Here is a 17,637-nt window from a genome sequence, read left to right as displayed (position 1 = left end):
TGAGCTCTGTGCTGTAAGGAAGCCTAGATATGTGAGATGGGCCAGGAAGTGTCTGAAGAAAGCTGGTTATGTGGGTTTGTGGTTCCAGGTATTGTCACTGCTGCCTGCAGTAGGGCCTAGAAGGTTCTCTGGGCTCTCTTCACAAGAGACTTGAGGGAAAGAAAAGCCCAGCATCATCACCATAGATTCTCAATAGACATCCAGAACCAAGCTCTATAGCTGTGCAGGTGTCTAGGCCCTGTTGCTGATCTCAGATGGTCCCACAGCTCTGCCATGCACTTAAGCCACAGCTGGCTCCTCATGACCACCAGCAGTGAGGTGGCAGGTGCATACTCTTTCTGCCCTTCTTTTTTTCCTTCCTGTTTTCCTTCTATTTCTTCCCCTATCCTGTCACAGGTCCAGGGATAGTTTGTGGTGTCTCTAGTGGGGAAACATCTGCCTGTTCTCACCCAAAACCTCTATTTCCATGGTGCCTGGATGCCCAATCCTGCCTGGTTCCCAATGCACGTGCAGCTCTTGTTTCACTTAAAGCAAAAGCCCTAGAATCTGACTGCACCTTCCTTCCCACAGACTCAAGCGTGTCCACTTGTCTTTCCAGTGCATGCCCTGAGACCTGCAGATATCCAAGTTGTGGCAGCTCTGGGGGATTCTCTGACTGTAAGGACCCTTGGGCCCGAGGGGCTGGGTATGGCTGGGAGTCTCAGGCCCCTACCCTCCTAACTCCTGTCCTCTGAATTACCTGGCCCTTCTTTCTGTCTTGGTGTTGTCAGTCAAAGAAAGGGAGAGTGGTTTAATTTTACAACTGCTTTCTCAAGCAGATGTGCAGGGTGGTGTGTGTGCGTGTGTGTGTGTGTGTGTGTGTGTGTGTGTGCGCGCGCGCGCGCTCTAGTACTGGGGCTTCAACTCAGGGCCTTCCCCTTTTGCTTGGCTTTTTTGTTCCAGGCTAGCACCCTACTATTTGAGCCCAAAGTAGTGGCTTTTGGGGTGGTTCATTGTAAATAAGCCTCTCAGAGTTGTTTGTCCGGGCTAGCTTCAAACCATGATCCTCAGATCTCAGCCTTTACAGCTTTACTGTAAACTCAGACTCCACGTCGGTACAGAAAGCTGCTTCATCCATCAGTGATGGGTAAAACTCTGCCACTAACACAGGGCTGTGCTTGCATCCTGTGGCACCACCTTCTGGCAGCGTGCCTGGGCCTTTGTAAGTGCTTATAGCAGGTCTTGAAGGGAGAGACAGAATGGGAGATAGACAAGAAATCTCTCCACCACAGTAGCTCAGGCCTATGAGGGCCTTCTTCATGTTTGTAAAGAACAGAGAAGCAAAATCCTGGTGCTAATAATTGTTGACAGTTTCACACATTTGTAAGGCCCTTGAGAGTTTTCCAAATAATCCTTACAACTGTGATCAGAGTTGGTCCCCAAGCCTTACCTCACTAGGAATAGAGTAAGCCTGCTCTCATTCTCTAGGAAGAGGGCCTTGAGGGGGGAGGGAGGGTCCTAGACTGTGAGCCCCAGGGTCTCGGCTCCCCTCTATCGTGGTCTTTTCTGCTGTGAGGAGGACACTGGGAGGCCTGCTTTGGAGGCCTTGTACCTTCATAGCACCCCTTTTTTCTAACGTGCTCACTTTCCCTATGGATTTTGGTATGTTTCCAAAGGCAGGCAACGGAATCGGCTCCAAGCCAGATGACCTCGCTGATGTCACCACACAGTATCGGGGACTGTCCTATAGGTAATGTCAAGCTCTGACCCCCTCCGCATCCCCCTACCCAAGGTTCACCCCTAGAGATTGGCTGGGGGGTGTTAACACCTACAAATGCACAGATACCAAAGAACAGGGCTAAGTCTGGAAGGCTTTTTTTTTTTTTTTTTTTTTTTGATATGTGTTCTGGGGCTTGAACTCAGCATCGGGCACTGTTCTTTAGCTTTTTCTCTCAAGGCTGTTCTACCACTTGAGCTGCAACTCTACTTCTGGCTTTTTGGTAGTTAATTGGAGACAAGAGTCTCACAGACTTTGTTGCCTGGGCTGGCTTTGACCCATGACCCTCAGATCTCAGTTTCCACCAGGGCCCAGTTGGACATTTTCAGAAGAATGACCTTTTTGTTTCTTCAAACTGAACTTTTGGTGGCTGGAGAAGATATTTCACTGTTGATAATCTTTTTATTTTTAATTATACAGAAAAGGTTCACCAAAGTTATCAAACTACTGGGTCAGCAAATCCAACATGAAATGTACCGGAAAACCACCAAATCCCTGAACCTTCACCTGCCTGTTTGCATGTATCTGTGCACGTGTCGATGTTTTTACTTCTGTCTACATGTATTTGTTCACGTCATTCTGTGCTCACACCTCCGCCTATATGTATATGTACACATCTGGACAGAAAACATCCAAAACGCAACATACACTTGCAGAAGGCGTAAGTGAGATGATGCCACCATCAAGGAGTTGCCCTGAGCCACACCCCTGTACTAGCAGTGTTCGAAGCTGAGGGGAGTGGTGAGGCATATCCTCAGTTGGCAAGAGTTTTGCTGTGTTGTATTGTGCTAATAGTAGAGCTTGAACTCAGAACTTGGGCACTGTCCCTTTGTGCTTTTTTTTTTTTTGGCCAGTCCTGGGCCTTGGACTCAGGGCCTGAGCACTGTCCCTGGCTTCTTCCAGCTCAAGGCTAGCTAGACTCTGCCACCTGAGCCACAGCGCCCCTTCTGGCCGTTTTCCATATATGTGGTGCTGGGGAATCGAACCAAGAGCTTCAGGTGTAGGAGGCAAGCACTCTTGCCACTAGGCCATATTCCCAACCCCCCTTTGTGCTTTTTTTCCTTTTTTTTTTTTTTTTGTCATTCATGGGGCTCAAACTCAGGGCCTGGGTGCTATCACTGAGGTTTTTGCTCAAGGCTAGTGCTCTACCACTTTGAGCCACTGCTCCACTTCCAGTTTTCTAGTGGTTAATTGGAAATAAGTATCTCACAGACTTTCCTGCCTGGGCTGGCTTCCAACTGTGATCCTCACATCTCAGCCTCTTGAGTAGCTGGGATTACAGGTGTGAGCCATCAGTGCCAAGCAGCAAGTGTTCTTTAGATAGAAAAAGCTCTCAATGCTATAGATGAGAGAAGAGGATATGGACAGCCTGGACTGCAGGGATGGGGAGAGTGGTACCCAGTGTGTCTTGAAAGATTAGCCAGTATGGCTGGGAATATGGCCTAGTGGCAAGAGTGCTTGCCTCGTATACATGAAGTCCTGGGTTCAATTCCCCAGCACCACATATATAGGAAATGGCCAGAAGTGGCGCTGTGGCTCAGGTGGCAGAGTGCTAGCCTTGAGTGGGAAGAAGCCAGGGATGGTGCTCAGGCCCTGAGTCCAAGGCCCAGGACTGGCCAAAAAAAAGAAAGAAAGAAAGAAAGAAAAAAGATTAGCCAGAAAGAAAAAAGATTAGCCAGTAGACAAGTTGAAGAGGTGAGAAAGGACGTCCCAGACACAGGAGTAAAAAAATCTAAGAATGCCAGCTGATCAGTTGGGTGTGAGTATTCTAAGTTTCTTTCCTAATAAAGTTTCTGTTCATGTATGATTCAAAGTAACTGGTGAGTAGTTTTGAATTTACCTGAGAAAACTAGTAGACCAAAGCCAGCCACAAGAGGGCAGAGTGCTAATGAGCAGTTGGGAATGAATCTGGAGCAGGTTTGCTCCTTCCTTTTTTTTTTTTTGTTGTTGTTGTTGTTGTTATTGTTGTTGTTGTTGTTTTGCCAGTCCTGGAGCTTGGGACTCAGGGCCTGAGCACTGTCCCTGGCTCCTCTTTGCTCAAGGCTAGCACTCTGCTACTTGAGCCACAGCACCACTTCCAGCTTTTTCTATATATGTGGTGCTGGGGAATAAAACCCAGGGAGGCAAGCACTCTACCACTAGGCCACATTCCCAGCCCTTCTTCTTCTTTTTTTTTTTTTAAGGTGAGCATATTTGAAGTATCTCTCCACAGAAAATCAAAGAACAGAGTAGCATGACCAGCATTGTGACAGTTCTCTCACCAGAGGTATGGAGAGTGCCAGAAAGAATGTTTCCCAGGGCAAGACAGAGGTGTCCTCTTACACCCTATAGCCGCCTCCGCCCCCATCTCCCCAGGGGTCACCCAGAATCTCCTTAGCATAAGGATATTCTCTCTTTCTGATAACTGAGGTGACCACCTTCCACCTTTTGGGGGGAGGATCTCTCAAGTTTCCACGTGTCCAGAACTTCATGGGATACACCAGAGCCTTGATTATTCACCGCTCTCCCAAAACTTTATGGAAGTTACAGAAAAACTTGAGAGAGAAAAAGTTACAATGGCCTCACTTTATGATGTAAATTAAAAACAGGCTGACCAACCACACCTCAGAGGGTTAATGGACACTAGCAGAGAGGAACTAAGGTGATTGGCTGGACTTTCTGGTTGAACTAGATAGAATCAGATACAGTACAATCTTCTTCTAGAAGTTTCTCTCTGCAACCATAGAAAAATTCAACCATTGTTCTTTCCTATGAATGAATTGTATGAATTTTTTCATCCTAACCCCAATCACACATGTCTAATGGCTGCTGTCCCTTGAAGCCCTTTGTTGTAAATGTTTCAGATGTCTGCCCCCATATGACCCTATGTTATAGATGAAAACCCCAGGTTAGGGGCTGGGAATATGGCCTAGTGGCAAAAGTGCTTGCCTCACATACATGAAGCCCTGGGTTCAATTCCCCAGCACGACATATATGGAAAATGGCCAGAAGTGGCCCTGTGGCTCAAGTGGCAGAGTGCCAGCCTTGAGCAAAAAGAAGCCAAAGACAGTGCTTGGGCCCTGAGACCAAGCCCCAGGACTGCCAAAAAAAAAAAAAAGAAAAGAAAAAAGAAAACCCCAGGTTACTGTGTAAGAATTGGACTCATGGCACAATTTACAAACTAGTGTTGCTCAGAGTATGTTCCGTGGACTATTAGCTCCATCTAAGAAGAAAAGTCTTTTGTTTTGTAGGGGAAAGCATGACCTACTATAAAGCTGACCTCTAGGAAATTTACATGTATATTACCATAGTAAAGCCTCTGAGAAACACTGCATTGTAAAAATGTTTACATTTTATGTTTGATACAATATTTCCCTTAATCCCAGAGCTCTTTCTTTGTTCATAATATCTGTTAATATCCCCTGGATAATGCAATTATCTGGCTTCATTAAAGCCTGTAGATTAGAAATACAAGGCAATTATTGATTCTAAATAAATTAAGAACTCAATTTGAGGCCTCTTATCTGTCAAGAAAACAGAGTAAAACACGTAGATTGCACAGAGTCAGGAGAGATTGCATCCAGGAGTCTTTGAGGAAAGGAACCTGAGAGAAGGACCCACAGAAGAGGGTTGGCTATGCATATTTCTGAGGCCCTCTGGCCCATGAGACCATGCACCCGCAGATGCGTCCAGCTTCTGCTTGCTTGCCTTTTCTTCCAATCAGTAAACCAAAATAAAATTTACTTAAAAAAAAAAAAGCTTTTCCATCTTGCTTTGTTTTTGTTTTTTATGCAAATACTGGGACTTGCTCTCAGGGCCTCATAATCTCACTTAGATTTTTCACTCAAGGCTGGCACTCTACCACTTGACCCACAGTTCTACTTCTGGTCTTTCAATGGTTAAAGATAAACATCTCCTACATTTTTCTGATCAAGCTGGCTTTGAGCCAGGATCCTCAGATCTCAGCCTCCTAAATAGCTAAGGTTACAAGTGTGAGCCACCGATGCCCAGCTTGTTTTTCTTTTATTCTTCTTTTTTTTTAAATCAGGGGTTTCATCTCACATTACTGTATCCCTTTCAACAAGTCTTACTGAGCATCTATTCCACTTTTCTTTACACAGGGTAACAACAGATGCACAAAGCCCAGCCATTGAGCTCAGAGTGTCACATAAATGACAGTCATTGAAGCAATTAGCATAGACCAGCTGTTTGATGTCAGTCTGTTTCCTTTCATGTTTTCATAGTTTTGGTCAACTTGGTGAATAAATAGTTTTGCTTATCTATATTTATCTGTATAATCATTTTCTTTTTCCTCCCAGACATTTCTCTGTAAAATGACATCAAAGAGGGACTTTCCCAGCTGTTGGCTTTGGTGGAATACCATCTAGCTGTATTGGTTTGTTTTTTTCTTTGGAGGTGCTGGGATTGAACCCAGGGCCTCATGCTTGCAAGGCAGGTTCTCTACCATTTGAGTCAACCCTGTTACCACTTGTTTTATCACCAACACATCTCTTAAAAAGAAATTACAGTAGGATGTACTTGCTTTGTGTATGTATTTATAAGATATTTCCATGTTTATACATTTATTGAGTGAGGAAAGAAGATAGAATTAGAAAAGCTATGTTGGAGGTGCTGTATGGATTTCTAATTTCCTTTCAAATACAAAATGTCCAACTCAGGGCTGTTGGCCCAAAGAAAGAAGGATCGGGAAGCATCTAAAATAGAAGCTTTGGACAGAGTCAGAAAAGAATAAAAAAAATTACAGCTACCCAATCAATGGTCAGCTTAGAGGCAAATATGTAATGAGTCATGGAAGAGGCCTGAGTGAGGTGGAAAGCTAGGCCTTGTTCTATTCCCTTTGCTCTGCCTGGACTGCTGCTCTCTGAGCCTGTGGCTTATGCCCTTAACCAGTCTGGGATGAAGTGATTGGCTTCATGCCAAGCATTCCTCAAATGAAGAGCAACTATCACTGGTGGCCTGTCCTTTGGAAGTCTCTTCTGATGGATGGATGCTAAGATCGATTGGTCTAGAAAGACATGCTGGGACTGAGGAAAGGGACTCATGCATGCACACACACAAAGAATGAGAGCAAACATCTAAACATCAAGTTTTGTTAAAATAGAAATCATCTTTTCCTTGTGGAAGGAAATTAAAACCTTTGAGTGAATCTTAAGGTTAAATGAGATGAAATCAGCTGGGACTGATTAGAAGGCAGTGGGTGGCCCATTCTTTGAACTTTCCAATGGAATTTACCTGATAGTGAGCAGGCAGCAGCTTATCTGTCTTTTAAAGGTTTCCAGCTCTAGAAGGGTTTTAGTTACCTTTAGCAACTTAACTAACCTCTCTGCACCTCAGTTTTCTACTCTGTCAAATGGAGATAAGTTCCATCTCCCTCATTTGTTTATTGGGACATAAGAGAAATGATACAATGTCTCATGCTACACACACACACACACACACACACACACACACACACACACACACACTGTATTGTCAGCTCAGTGTTCTCCCTCTTGATTTGGCAAAAAAAAAAAAAAAAAAAAAAAGAAAGGAACAGCTCTTTGACCTTTAAGTCCTGGATGTAAAAACAGTTCATTGGTGAATTTTGCATTCTTTCTGGATCTATCTAATATGGAGTGGTTTTGCCTTTGGTGAAGCTTGTGTATTAACTCAGTGTCTCCTCCCTTGGCTTGCTCACTCCCTACAGTTCAGGAGGAGATGGCTCCCTAGAGAACGTGACCACCTTACCTAGTAAGTGACCACCAAAGACTTGAGGGTGTCCGCCTGACCCATCTGACCCCCTGGCCTCTCAGCTAAGCATGTAACAAGTACCACCTCCTCCTGGGACATCATTGAAATGGGAGAGGAGGCCTTGAATAGGCAGCCAAAGGGGGGAAGGCTGAACACTAGAGACCTAGAGCTCTCTGACCCTCACTGTGCTTGGGAGGTGAGCAAGGACAAGTTACCCCAAATCCTAAGCCCAGGGAACGCTGAGACAAATTAGAGGGGAACCCTTCACTGTAGGTTGCATAAAATATTTTTTAATTGGCAGTCCCTTGCTGCCTTAGCCCCTATGTCATCAAATTCCAACTCAGTTAATGTTGGCACTGCCTCCCTGGTTTTCCCCAGAAAGCATGAGATGATGGTACAGCCCATAGACCTCACAAAACTGGAGGTGATGTGCTGACCTTCTGCCCTGACTCTGAGCCCTGTCTACCCCTTATCTTCCAGATATCCTCCGGGAGTTTAACAGGAACCTCACAGGCTACGCAGTGGGCACTGGAGATGCCGACACCAACAACGCATTCTTCAACCAGGCTATTCCTGGGGCAAAGGCTGAGTATGGCATTTGGGGTCTGTGGAGTGGGAAGCGGAAGTGTACAGTCCCTTGCCAATTGCAGTATCAACCTCCGTGTGCAGAAGGGCGCTGTATCCATCCACAGCAATGATTTCAGAGGTTGGGGACTCTCTGCCCTGCTGCTCTGTGCTGGAAGCCATAGCAGGAAGTCCAGAGAGATGGTGGCCTTGGGAAAGAGTGACACTCCTATAGCAATCACTGAACGCCTCACCAGGCTTTTATATGCATTTGCTAGGAATTAGGCAAATTGACCAAGTCATCCAACTTTTAAACACTTACCCTAGCCTGCCGGTGCTAGAGAGAGCCGCTCTCTCCAGAGCCTCTAGGATCCCAGCCTGAAGGGCCTCTGCACAACAAGTTTCATCCTCTCCTGGGGCTAGCAAGAAATGGAGTCGAGATGCTGGAAAGCTGCTGAAGCAGAATTGCCCAGTCTCCTAGGACAGGCTCCAAAGTGGGGCCTCACCTAGCTTCTCAAGCCCCACAAGTCTGGAGTTCCTGTCCACACAGCTCCTGGCTCAGCTTCTGCCATGTGGCATCTTCTTGCTCAGGTCCACCCACTCTGGTCTGTGGGAACCGTACCCAGACCTCCTCACCTGATCGCCATGCTGTAGATCCATCACAGGTCAGGCCTACAGGGTGCCTGAGCAAGTAGGGAGGGAGCTCAGATGCCTGAGCTTGCTTCCTCCCATAGGTTATAAGCCAAGGCAGGTACATGATGCATGATGTACATTTACTCTACACAGACATTGTAGGAAACAAAGGTGAAGCAATTATGTCAGTGAGCACATTTTTTATGCTTGAGCATCAAACCCTGTTTCTTGGTGACCAAAGGCGGAAAAAGGGATTATGCTAAAACTTTCATAGATCTAATTACATGATCTAGATAATAGGCTTGTGCCACCTTCCTGGCTCATTTATCTCTTTTGAAAGACATAAATGAGCCAGGAAGGTGGCACAAGCCTATTATCCCATCACTCCAGAGACTGAGGCATGAGGACAGAGATTTGGGGCTTAGCCTGGTCTATATAAGACCATATCTCAATAAATAAAAACAAATAAACAACACCTCCCCCCGGCCATACACAAAGAAAACCCAAATCGCAACAGGTTTCTTAGCATAGAATCCTAAAGGAGGGGGCTGGGAATATGGCCTAGTGGTAAGAGTGCTTGCCTCGTATACATGAAGCCCTGGGTTTGATTCCCCAGCACCACATATATACAAAATGGCCAGAAGTGGTGCTGTGGCTCAAGTGGCAGAGTGCTAGCCTTGAGCAAAAAGAAGCCAGGGACAGCACTCAGGCCCTGAGTTCAAGGCTCAGGACTGGCAAAAAAAGAATCCTAAAAGATATTTTGCACGCGGTCCTAAAAGGAAATCATGAGCAGCAAATGTACTTGGCAGCTTTTAGGCCAAACCCATAATTGGTTTTTCATGCAGCTATTTGTTGTAATAGTAATTCTCCAGAAGAGATGAGTAGCTTCTGACCTCTGAGCCAGGTCTTTGTAGCTCAAGTAGTGGGAATATCATGGAAGCCTTTAGTGTAGACCCCTTTGAGAGGAAAACCATGGGGAGCTGTTCCTCAACCAGATTGACTTTCTTTCTCAGGGAACTCATGAGACAAGTCCAGAGTCTGGTGCAGAGAATGAAAGAGGACCATGTGAGTTGGAGTTACGGTTATTTGTGAACAATCATTTTCTTATCCACTAACATTGTCCCCAAATGAAATGGTATGCCATGAAAAGCAGTGAGTCTCCTGTCACCTAAGGCATCCAAGCAGAGAGGGGGCAGTCTCTTTTCCTAAGGCTTCTGGGGAACCTCATATCCACAGGGACGGATTGTTGCTGGTCACATGACCACAAAAGTCCCTCCTGAGGATCTATAAATAAACCAAGAGTCTGTCATCCCTGAAATTCTGATTCTGTCACTTCAAATGGGCAAGGAAGTTGTAAAAAGCTGATGGGATTTCCAAGAGTTATAATGTTCTTTGAAATCCTCCAGTGTTTTCCTCCTCTCTCTGTATAGAGAGTCAATTTCCATGAAGACTGGAAGGTGATCACAGTGATGATTGGAGCCCGTGACTTATGTGACCACTGCACAGACTCGGTAATGAGGACGGGGCCCAGGTCTTCTGCTTGCTCCTGACTTTTTCCAGTAAGCCTTGGATATCCTCACTGAGAGAAGGTCCAACAATGAATCCAGGAACGTGAAACCACACCTTTGTGGGTGTACACATGCAGTTCATATGCACAAACATGCACATACCTCTCACCCCACCACCCTTGGGTTCTGGGCACCATTTTCCTGTCCCAGGTAGTGGGGAAGCAGATGGCAGATGTATTATGCTTCCACTTCTCTCTTAAAACTCTTAAGAGATCAAAAAGAGAAGGAATTATAGATGTCAGGCAGTTAGGAGAAGATTCCCCAGCTCCCGGACTAAGGCTCGGGTAGAGGGTTCCAGTCTTCTAGCTGGTCCTTCTTCAACAACAAGTTCAATCTGTTCAGCTCAGATTCCCAGTTGGAGGCCAGAGGGGCTGAGCCAGAAGGGAAGCCCAAACTTCCCCCCTACCCTCTCACCCAAACCACCACCTCCTCTCTTTCCAGAATCGGTATTCTGCAGCTAACTTTTTTGACCATCTCCGCAATGCCCTGGACGTTCTGCATAGAGAGGTGGGTGGGGCTCCTGCAAACTGTGACAGCAAAGGTGGCTTGGGAAAAGCAAAAGTGGGTGGGAAAAAGGGTAGCCTTCGAGGAGAGAGCCAAGGGTATGAGCTCTGTCCTTGTCCAGAGGTGGAAGTCTAGTTCCAAGAAAGCTTCATGTCATTTGGATCAGCCAGAAGGATCTCAGGCTTGAAGCAAAAAGGCAGTACATCCCTCTACCTAGAACATTCCTTGGAGGCAGCAGAATGTTGTCCAAGTTGGATACTGGATTCTGCGCCACCTCATGCATTGAGAGTCATTCTCTGTCTGGTTCTGCACCCAGCTTCACATCCCCTTTCCCCATCACCACTCCCTAGCAAGGACAAACAGCCTTGGAAGGAACATGCTGATCACTAGATGCTCTCTTGAGTAGCTAAGTCCCCAAGCCAACTCAGCAGTGGAAGTCCAGGTTGGGCTGGTAGGAATAGATCAGATCAGACCACATCAATGGACTGATGAGCATGTCATCTGTCTCAGCAGATGGTATGCTAACATGCTGGGGTTTGCTAAGAGGTAGCTGAACAGAGCAGAACTCTTAATGTTCATTACCCAGCTCCAGTTCATGCTACAGCCCCATGGAAAGAGGCCCCAGAGCCCCTCTCTCACCAATTGCTTTGCCCTTAGGTGCCTAGAGCCCTGGTCAACCTCGTGGACTTCATGGACCCCATTGTCATGCGGCAGGTGTTCCTGGGGAACCCAAACAAGTGCCCAGTGAAGCAGGCCAGGTAGGCAGGTGCTGACTGCCCTGGGCTGCAGAACCCCCTCCCTCTGGACTGGCCTTCATGCAGCAGTGACTCCTGAGGCACTGCTGCAAGTCTCCGTGACTTGATCCTATGTCCCTGTCTATAAATGAAGGCCTATGCACAATCACCCCCTTCTGGGAGGAAGTAGGGGCCTTGGCCTTGCTTCCCTTTACCCATTGGCAAGTGCCAGGTACCAGGTTCCAGGCAGGAAGTTCTGTGATACCTACAGCCATGGGGATGACATTTGAAAGACAGACTAGCTCAGACTGTAAAGGGGCAGCATGGTGTAGGTGACTAGGTCATAACAGAGAGCAAAGGCAGAAACTCATGAGCCAGGAACCTATGGGGAAGAAGAGAACTGAGAGGAACAGAAGGGAACTCCACATTGAGCTATTTGCTGCTTAAACTGGGTGGGAGGTATGTAGGCATACAGATATGTAGGTGTGTAGGTATGTAGGTGTACAGATATGTGGGTGCATAGATATGTAATGTGTAGGTATGTAGGTATATTGGTGGGTACATGTGTGGCTATCTGTGTATAGGTATGTGGCTGTATAAGTGTTTAGGTGTGTAGGCATATGTATGTGTGTAGGTGTGCAGTATGTAGATGTATAGTTATATAGTGCACAGTATGTAGGTGTGTAAATGTGTGTCTCTGTAGACAAACATACTCAGACTGCACAAATCTCACAGCACTTGCTGTATACCAGCCAGTCTTCTAGTACTGTAGAAGTACGGTCCCTGGTTTGGGATTTTCAGCTTTGCGGTGGTGACATACTCAAGGGAAACCATTCTTGGAATGTTGGATTTGATCTTTTTCTGAGCTGCTGATGGGTAGTACCACACTCTCATGTGATCAAGGGTGGCCTCAACAAGCCACAGTGCCTGGACAGCCCTTCAATCACAAGGAGAAAACAGCAGAGTAGATGGTGTAACTGTCTGTGGTGTTTGGTCAGATATCATTTAATAATTGATTTTCATCTTATAATACTTCAACCTGCCCTGGGCTTCTCAGGATGCAACCCTGTTGTAAGCCTCTGAGTATCTGTGATTTTTCTTTTAAGATAAGTACATGTAGAAGTGAAATAATAATTTAAAATAAAACCAAACAGACAGTGTAGCCTTGAAGATGGCATGAGCATTAGAGGCTTCCAACACCAGAAGATCTAATTAATTAACTAATTTGTTTGTTGGGTTTTGTTGCCAGTCATGGGCTTGACCTCTGGGCCTAGGTGCTGTCCCTGAGCTTGTTTGTTTGTTTGTTTGTTTTGGTCTAAGGCTAGTGCTGTACTCTTTGAGCCACAGCCACATTTCCAGCTTTTTGGTGGTTAATTGGAGATAAGAGTCTCCCAGACTTCTCTACCCAGGCTACTTTCAAGCCAGAATCTTTACATCTCAGTCTCCTGAGTGAATTTATTGTAGCTCTTAATTAAACACTGTATTTTTATTGCTCAGATTCATTTGCTCAGCCTGACGTGGTGAAGGCCTAGTGCCTCCATTTCCATACCAGATCTTGTGAAGAGGGGCTCATCCAAACCTCAGCTTCCTTTAGGGTGCTTTATCCAGTACTCAGGACAAGTACCCTCAAGGCACACATGCTCCAAAAGCAGGGCTTGAGTAAATCACTGCATCCACCTGGGCCCCAGGCAGCCAGAAACAGCCCCTGAACAGAGCTTCTATGCGGGTCCTCCTGTTCCCCACCCCCACCCTGGCCCTCCTTTATGCAGCCTTTTATGCAACTGTGTTCTGAGCCTACGGGACAACTCCCAGGAGCTAGACAGGCTGGAGGCCTTCACACGAGCCTACCAGGTGAGTTCCCAAACTTCTATTCCTTATGAGATTTCCAGTCCAGCCTTCCAGAGATCTCAAACCACTTAACACCAAAATTAAATGAGACTCCCCCTACCCCCACCCCATCTCCATATTCTCCAGAATGGGATTTGCCATTGTGTGAAATGGTGTTAAGGGAAATGGTGAGCCAGCTCCCCTGTTCCAGGGGTTTGGGGACAGAGATGCTGTTTGCCACACCCTTGTCCTCTCAGTGCTAAAGCCATGCCCCCTCCCCCCCACCCCCGTGTGTGCTCATATCCCAGGACAGCATGCGCCAGCTGGTCGAGTCAGGCCGTTATGACACGCGGGAGGACTTCTCCGTGGTGCTGCAGCCCTTCTTCTTCAAAATCCAGCTCCCCACCCTGGAGGTATACTTCCGACCCCCATCATGAGCTCCCAAGGAAGAGCGGGGCCCTGAGGGTGCTGAGACAGGCAAGGCAGAGATGCCAAGGGCTTCCATGAGCATGTGAATAAAATAGGAATGTCTCCAGCCCACAATCCCAGGGCCAGACTGACAGGAGAGCTCCTAAGATAGCCTCAGCAGATTGAGCATCTACTCTGTGCCAGACCCTGTGCTTCCCATGGAGAAAATCACCACCACTGCCTTTGGAGGTCCTAGGGACAGAAAGGCAAGATTCACAGCTATTGGACTGCACATCAGTAACTTTCTGCAATACACCTGTTGTCTCTCACATGCAAGCCTGCAGTAATAAAGGAGGGTTCTAGCTGGGCATGGTGGTTCACACCAAAATCCCAGCACTTGGAAAGCTGAGGAAGGAAGATTTTAAGCTCGAGGGTAGCCTGAAACACATAAGAAGATCCTGTCTCCCAAAAAAAAAGGTAGGTTCTAGCAATACTGTGCCTGGCACTTCCAGTAGAGACCAGGCAAGGCCTCAGCTGCCTGGGAGAACAAAAGCACTAAGCATCCCAAGTACTTCAAGAGAGAAGAGCTGAGCCAGGTGGCACACTGCCCTGGTGCCCATTTTGCACAGGCCTGCCTGAGGGGGGGGGGTCTATTGTCCCCAAGATCTCCAGAACCAGTGGGCAAAGGCTGACAAGTAAGGCTGGTCAGGATGCCCTCAGGGGCTAAGGTCTTTCCCTCATCCACAGTGTGGGCTAGGATATTACATAAATGTGGCTAAAAAGAAACATGGCACCTTCTATTTTTAGTAGTATTTTTAATTATAGAGCCAGAAAAGTGATGGGGGCTTGAGGTCACCCAAAGCTATTCCTTCTGTGGGATTGATTGCTCTTCCTCTTAAGGGGACCAGACTTGGTAGAACCAGTGACCTTGGGCACTGGCAATGGACATTTCATGGTCAGTCCCAGGGGTCAGACTAATGATCCGTGGCTCCTCTGACCCCATGGGATCTTGGAGAAATCCATTTGTCTCTTTCAGGATGGGCGTCCAGATACATCTTTCTTCGCCCCCGACTGCATCCACCCAAACCAGAAATTCCACTCTCAGCTCTCCAGAGCCCTTTGGGCCAATATGGTAAGAGAAGGGAGCACCTTTGGGGTTCTAGTCTAGACTACAGCACCAGTCCCTATTCAACAGAGGTAGTCCCAGAGGAGACAGTCTACAGAATGGAACATAGGGAGTCCTAGGCTCAGCTTGGCCACATTTCACTACTCGCTGTCCATGCTTAGAACTGTGACAAGGGGTGCTCACCTGTGTCTCTCTTTTCCCTGATCAGCTTGAGCCACTGGGGAGGAAGACAGAGACCTTGGACCTGACAGCAGACATACCCTTGGCCTGCCCCACTCAGGTAGTAAGAGAAGACCTGTTTCACCTCTCCAGAACCCAGGGCTCAGAACTGCCCTTCCCTTCCCTGCTCAGCTTCCTCAGCATCCATCCCACTCCTGGCCTGGGGGTCAGCCTAGGAGGGAGACTTTGAGGGCTGGCAGATGACTAGAACAGCACGGATGAACTTACTCCTTTGAAGAGGATGCATTAAAGAAGATCTGCGGAAGCCAGAAGGACAAGAAGGCTCATTTTGTTTCAGTGGCAGTGTGGTTGGGGCAGATGGATATGTCTAGTGAGTTCTAGACTCAGGAGTCAGAGAGCAGAGAGCATGAACCCGGGCGTTTCTAGCGAAGAGCGGGTCAGGAGGGAGCAGCAAAGAGGAGAGTAGGGCTATGTGGAGGAGGGAGCAGGACCGGCCTGTGTGATCAGGGCTCCTTTTAAGGAGGAATATGTAAGTGGTTGTTAAACTTGACTTCAGGCCTAGGATGGGGGCAGGTTCACATTCTCATTCCCTTTTCTCAGTCCTGTCTTATGACTTTTTAACCAAATAAGGCTAAGTCCCAAGAGCCCTCCGTGGCAATAAAAGCAGAGGGCCTGATCTGATTCAGGAGGCTGGGTTTTCTGTGTGAATCTGCCTGTACCAATCTCTTCTCCCCTCCTGGCTGAGCAGATTGGAGCATACAGCTTTCTTGTGTGTCTGTAGGGGGTCCTGGGAAAGGGATTCTGCTGGACCAATGCCCCCTGTGTGCTACTCTCCTAGCCCCGGTCTTGTACCCTGACTCAGTCTAATGTACCCTGAACAAGCATAGCAGGAAGAAGGGCTAGGAGACTAAGACAGTATAGCTGAGGTTTCACTTGCTTAATCTGGTATCTGGAGTAAAGGACAGAATCAATGCCTGGTGCTGGTGGCTAACTACTTAGTAGGCTGAGATCTGAGGATCATGGTAAAAAGTCAGCACCAGCAGAAAAGTCCATGAAACTCTTATCTCCATTTAACCAGCCACATCCTGGAAGTGGAGCTGTGACCCATGTGATACATCACTAGATTTGAGCAGAAAAGGACAAGCAAGAATGTGAAGCCCTGAGTTTAAGCCCCATCAAAGAGGGGGATGGAGAGAGATTGAGATTGAGAGAGGTGGGAGGCGGGAGAGTCTCAAATCGCACAATAACCAGTCCCAGTCCCAGTGATCAGATGCTGGCCAGAGGCTGGGGTGAGACCCCCGTGTGCCAGGTGTAAACTTTCTCGTTGCCAGAGGCTAGGGTAACTTGGATAGGGGCACATGAAGTCTCAAAGCAATGGCTATAAACAACTACCATAAGTGAGTATTTCAATATCTTAACAACCCATATAACTGCATTTAATATCAGTCACGAAAGCACCTCTAAACTGTCAACTCCTCTTCCGTTCAGTAGCAAAAGTAAAATTCCCACCAAGCAGCCATCACTTTCTCCTTCTCCCAACAAACACATATTACATGCCAAGTTGGAGCCTAGGCAGCACTGAATCAGGGAAATCCCTGTCACCATGAACCTCAAGACCACTGGCACTGTCTACTGAAGACTGGACAGGGAGCCCTAAGAGGTGATGTTCTATCCAGTTCTATCCAGCTGAGCCACAGTGGGCTCAGCTCCGCCTTTCTGGACAGAGCCCAGTGGAATCATTGGTGAATGCAGAAGAGAAACCCAGCCTCCTCCTAGAGCCAGTAGAAGCTCATGTCAGGAGAGGCTGTTGCTAAGCAACCCGAGAGCCCATTCCCAAAGGGTCTAACTGTTGGCCCCATGGCACCGTGCCTCAGGTGCCATCTGCTCCCCTGCCATGTGCCTGGGAGCCATGTGAAAGTCCACCCGCCTCTCTGTGGGAGCTGATAGGAGCCAGGCGGCTCATATTTTTGTCCTGGCTGTGTCTAAACTTAGAAGCAACAGGCAGAATGCTGGGGGGGAGGAGGCAGCAAGATGGATTGAGCACTCACCTCCTCCCACTTCCTCCCCCTGGGCCTCAGCCCAACTGCTAGCACTTTCTGCCACTTGCCAGGTAGGGTGACTTCATGGGGGAGGTGTATTTCATGGCTTGCTGTTGTATTTTCAACTTGAACGACATATTTTACAGCCAACTCTGGATTTGCTCGGGAGGCTGTAACTATCTTTCCCTCTCTGCCTTAATGAGCTCTCTGTCCACTCGCTCCCTAACCCCAGGTCAGGCTTGGCTGAACTATCAGGAAGAATCAGATTGGCCCTTTGCCAGCCTTTATTCTTTTCAGCTTCACTCGTCAGCTTTAAACCAGTCCCTTCTTGAAATTTCTTCCTCCCAGGGCTTGTGGAGGTGAAAGCGCCTTGATTTTTCTGATTGTGTTCCTCTCTTTCAAGGACTCCCATGTCTTCTTCTAACCTGAAGAGTCAGATCTCCAGCTTTTCTGTTTCAGTCCTAGTCTCATTTCTCTCTCCACATCCTCACACTAAGGTTTATCCAGTGCTAGGATTTCTTGCTGAAATTTCATTGAGTTGAATTCCTTGGTTTCTCAATCCCAATAG

General features: G+C 47.3%; 1 protein-coding gene across 1 annotated transcript in view; it reads left to right on the top strand.

The window, feature by feature from the left end:
* Positions 1-17,637, top strand: part of Plb1 (phospholipase B1) — a 103,227-nt gene that overhangs the window by 56,234 nt on the left and 29,356 nt on the right. Inside the window, exons 26-37 of the mRNA XM_048353206.1 lie at positions 599-657; positions 1,656-1,729; positions 7,443-7,486; positions 7,967-8,075; positions 9,697-9,748; positions 10,114-10,194; positions 10,693-10,758; positions 11,413-11,513; positions 13,259-13,340; positions 13,625-13,729; positions 14,761-14,856; positions 15,059-15,130. Of these exons, the coding sequence (XP_048209163.1) occupies positions 599-657; positions 1,656-1,729; positions 7,443-7,486; positions 7,967-8,075; positions 9,697-9,748; positions 10,114-10,194; positions 10,693-10,758; positions 11,413-11,513; positions 13,259-13,340; positions 13,625-13,729; positions 14,761-14,856; positions 15,059-15,130 (941 nt within the window). The remainder of the gene's footprint in view (positions 1-598; positions 658-1,655; positions 1,730-7,442; positions 7,487-7,966; positions 8,076-9,696; positions 9,749-10,113; positions 10,195-10,692; positions 10,759-11,412; positions 11,514-13,258; positions 13,341-13,624; positions 13,730-14,760; positions 14,857-15,058; positions 15,131-17,637) is intronic.

This window comes from Perognathus longimembris, chromosome 8 (assembly GCF_023159225.1).
Source record: "Perognathus longimembris pacificus isolate PPM17 chromosome 8, ASM2315922v1, whole genome shotgun sequence".
Lineage (NCBI taxonomy): Eukaryota > Metazoa > Chordata > Mammalia > Rodentia > Heteromyidae > Perognathus > Perognathus longimembris.
Note: the sequence above shows the minus strand (reverse complement) of the source record. Positions and strands in the feature narration are given on the sequence as shown.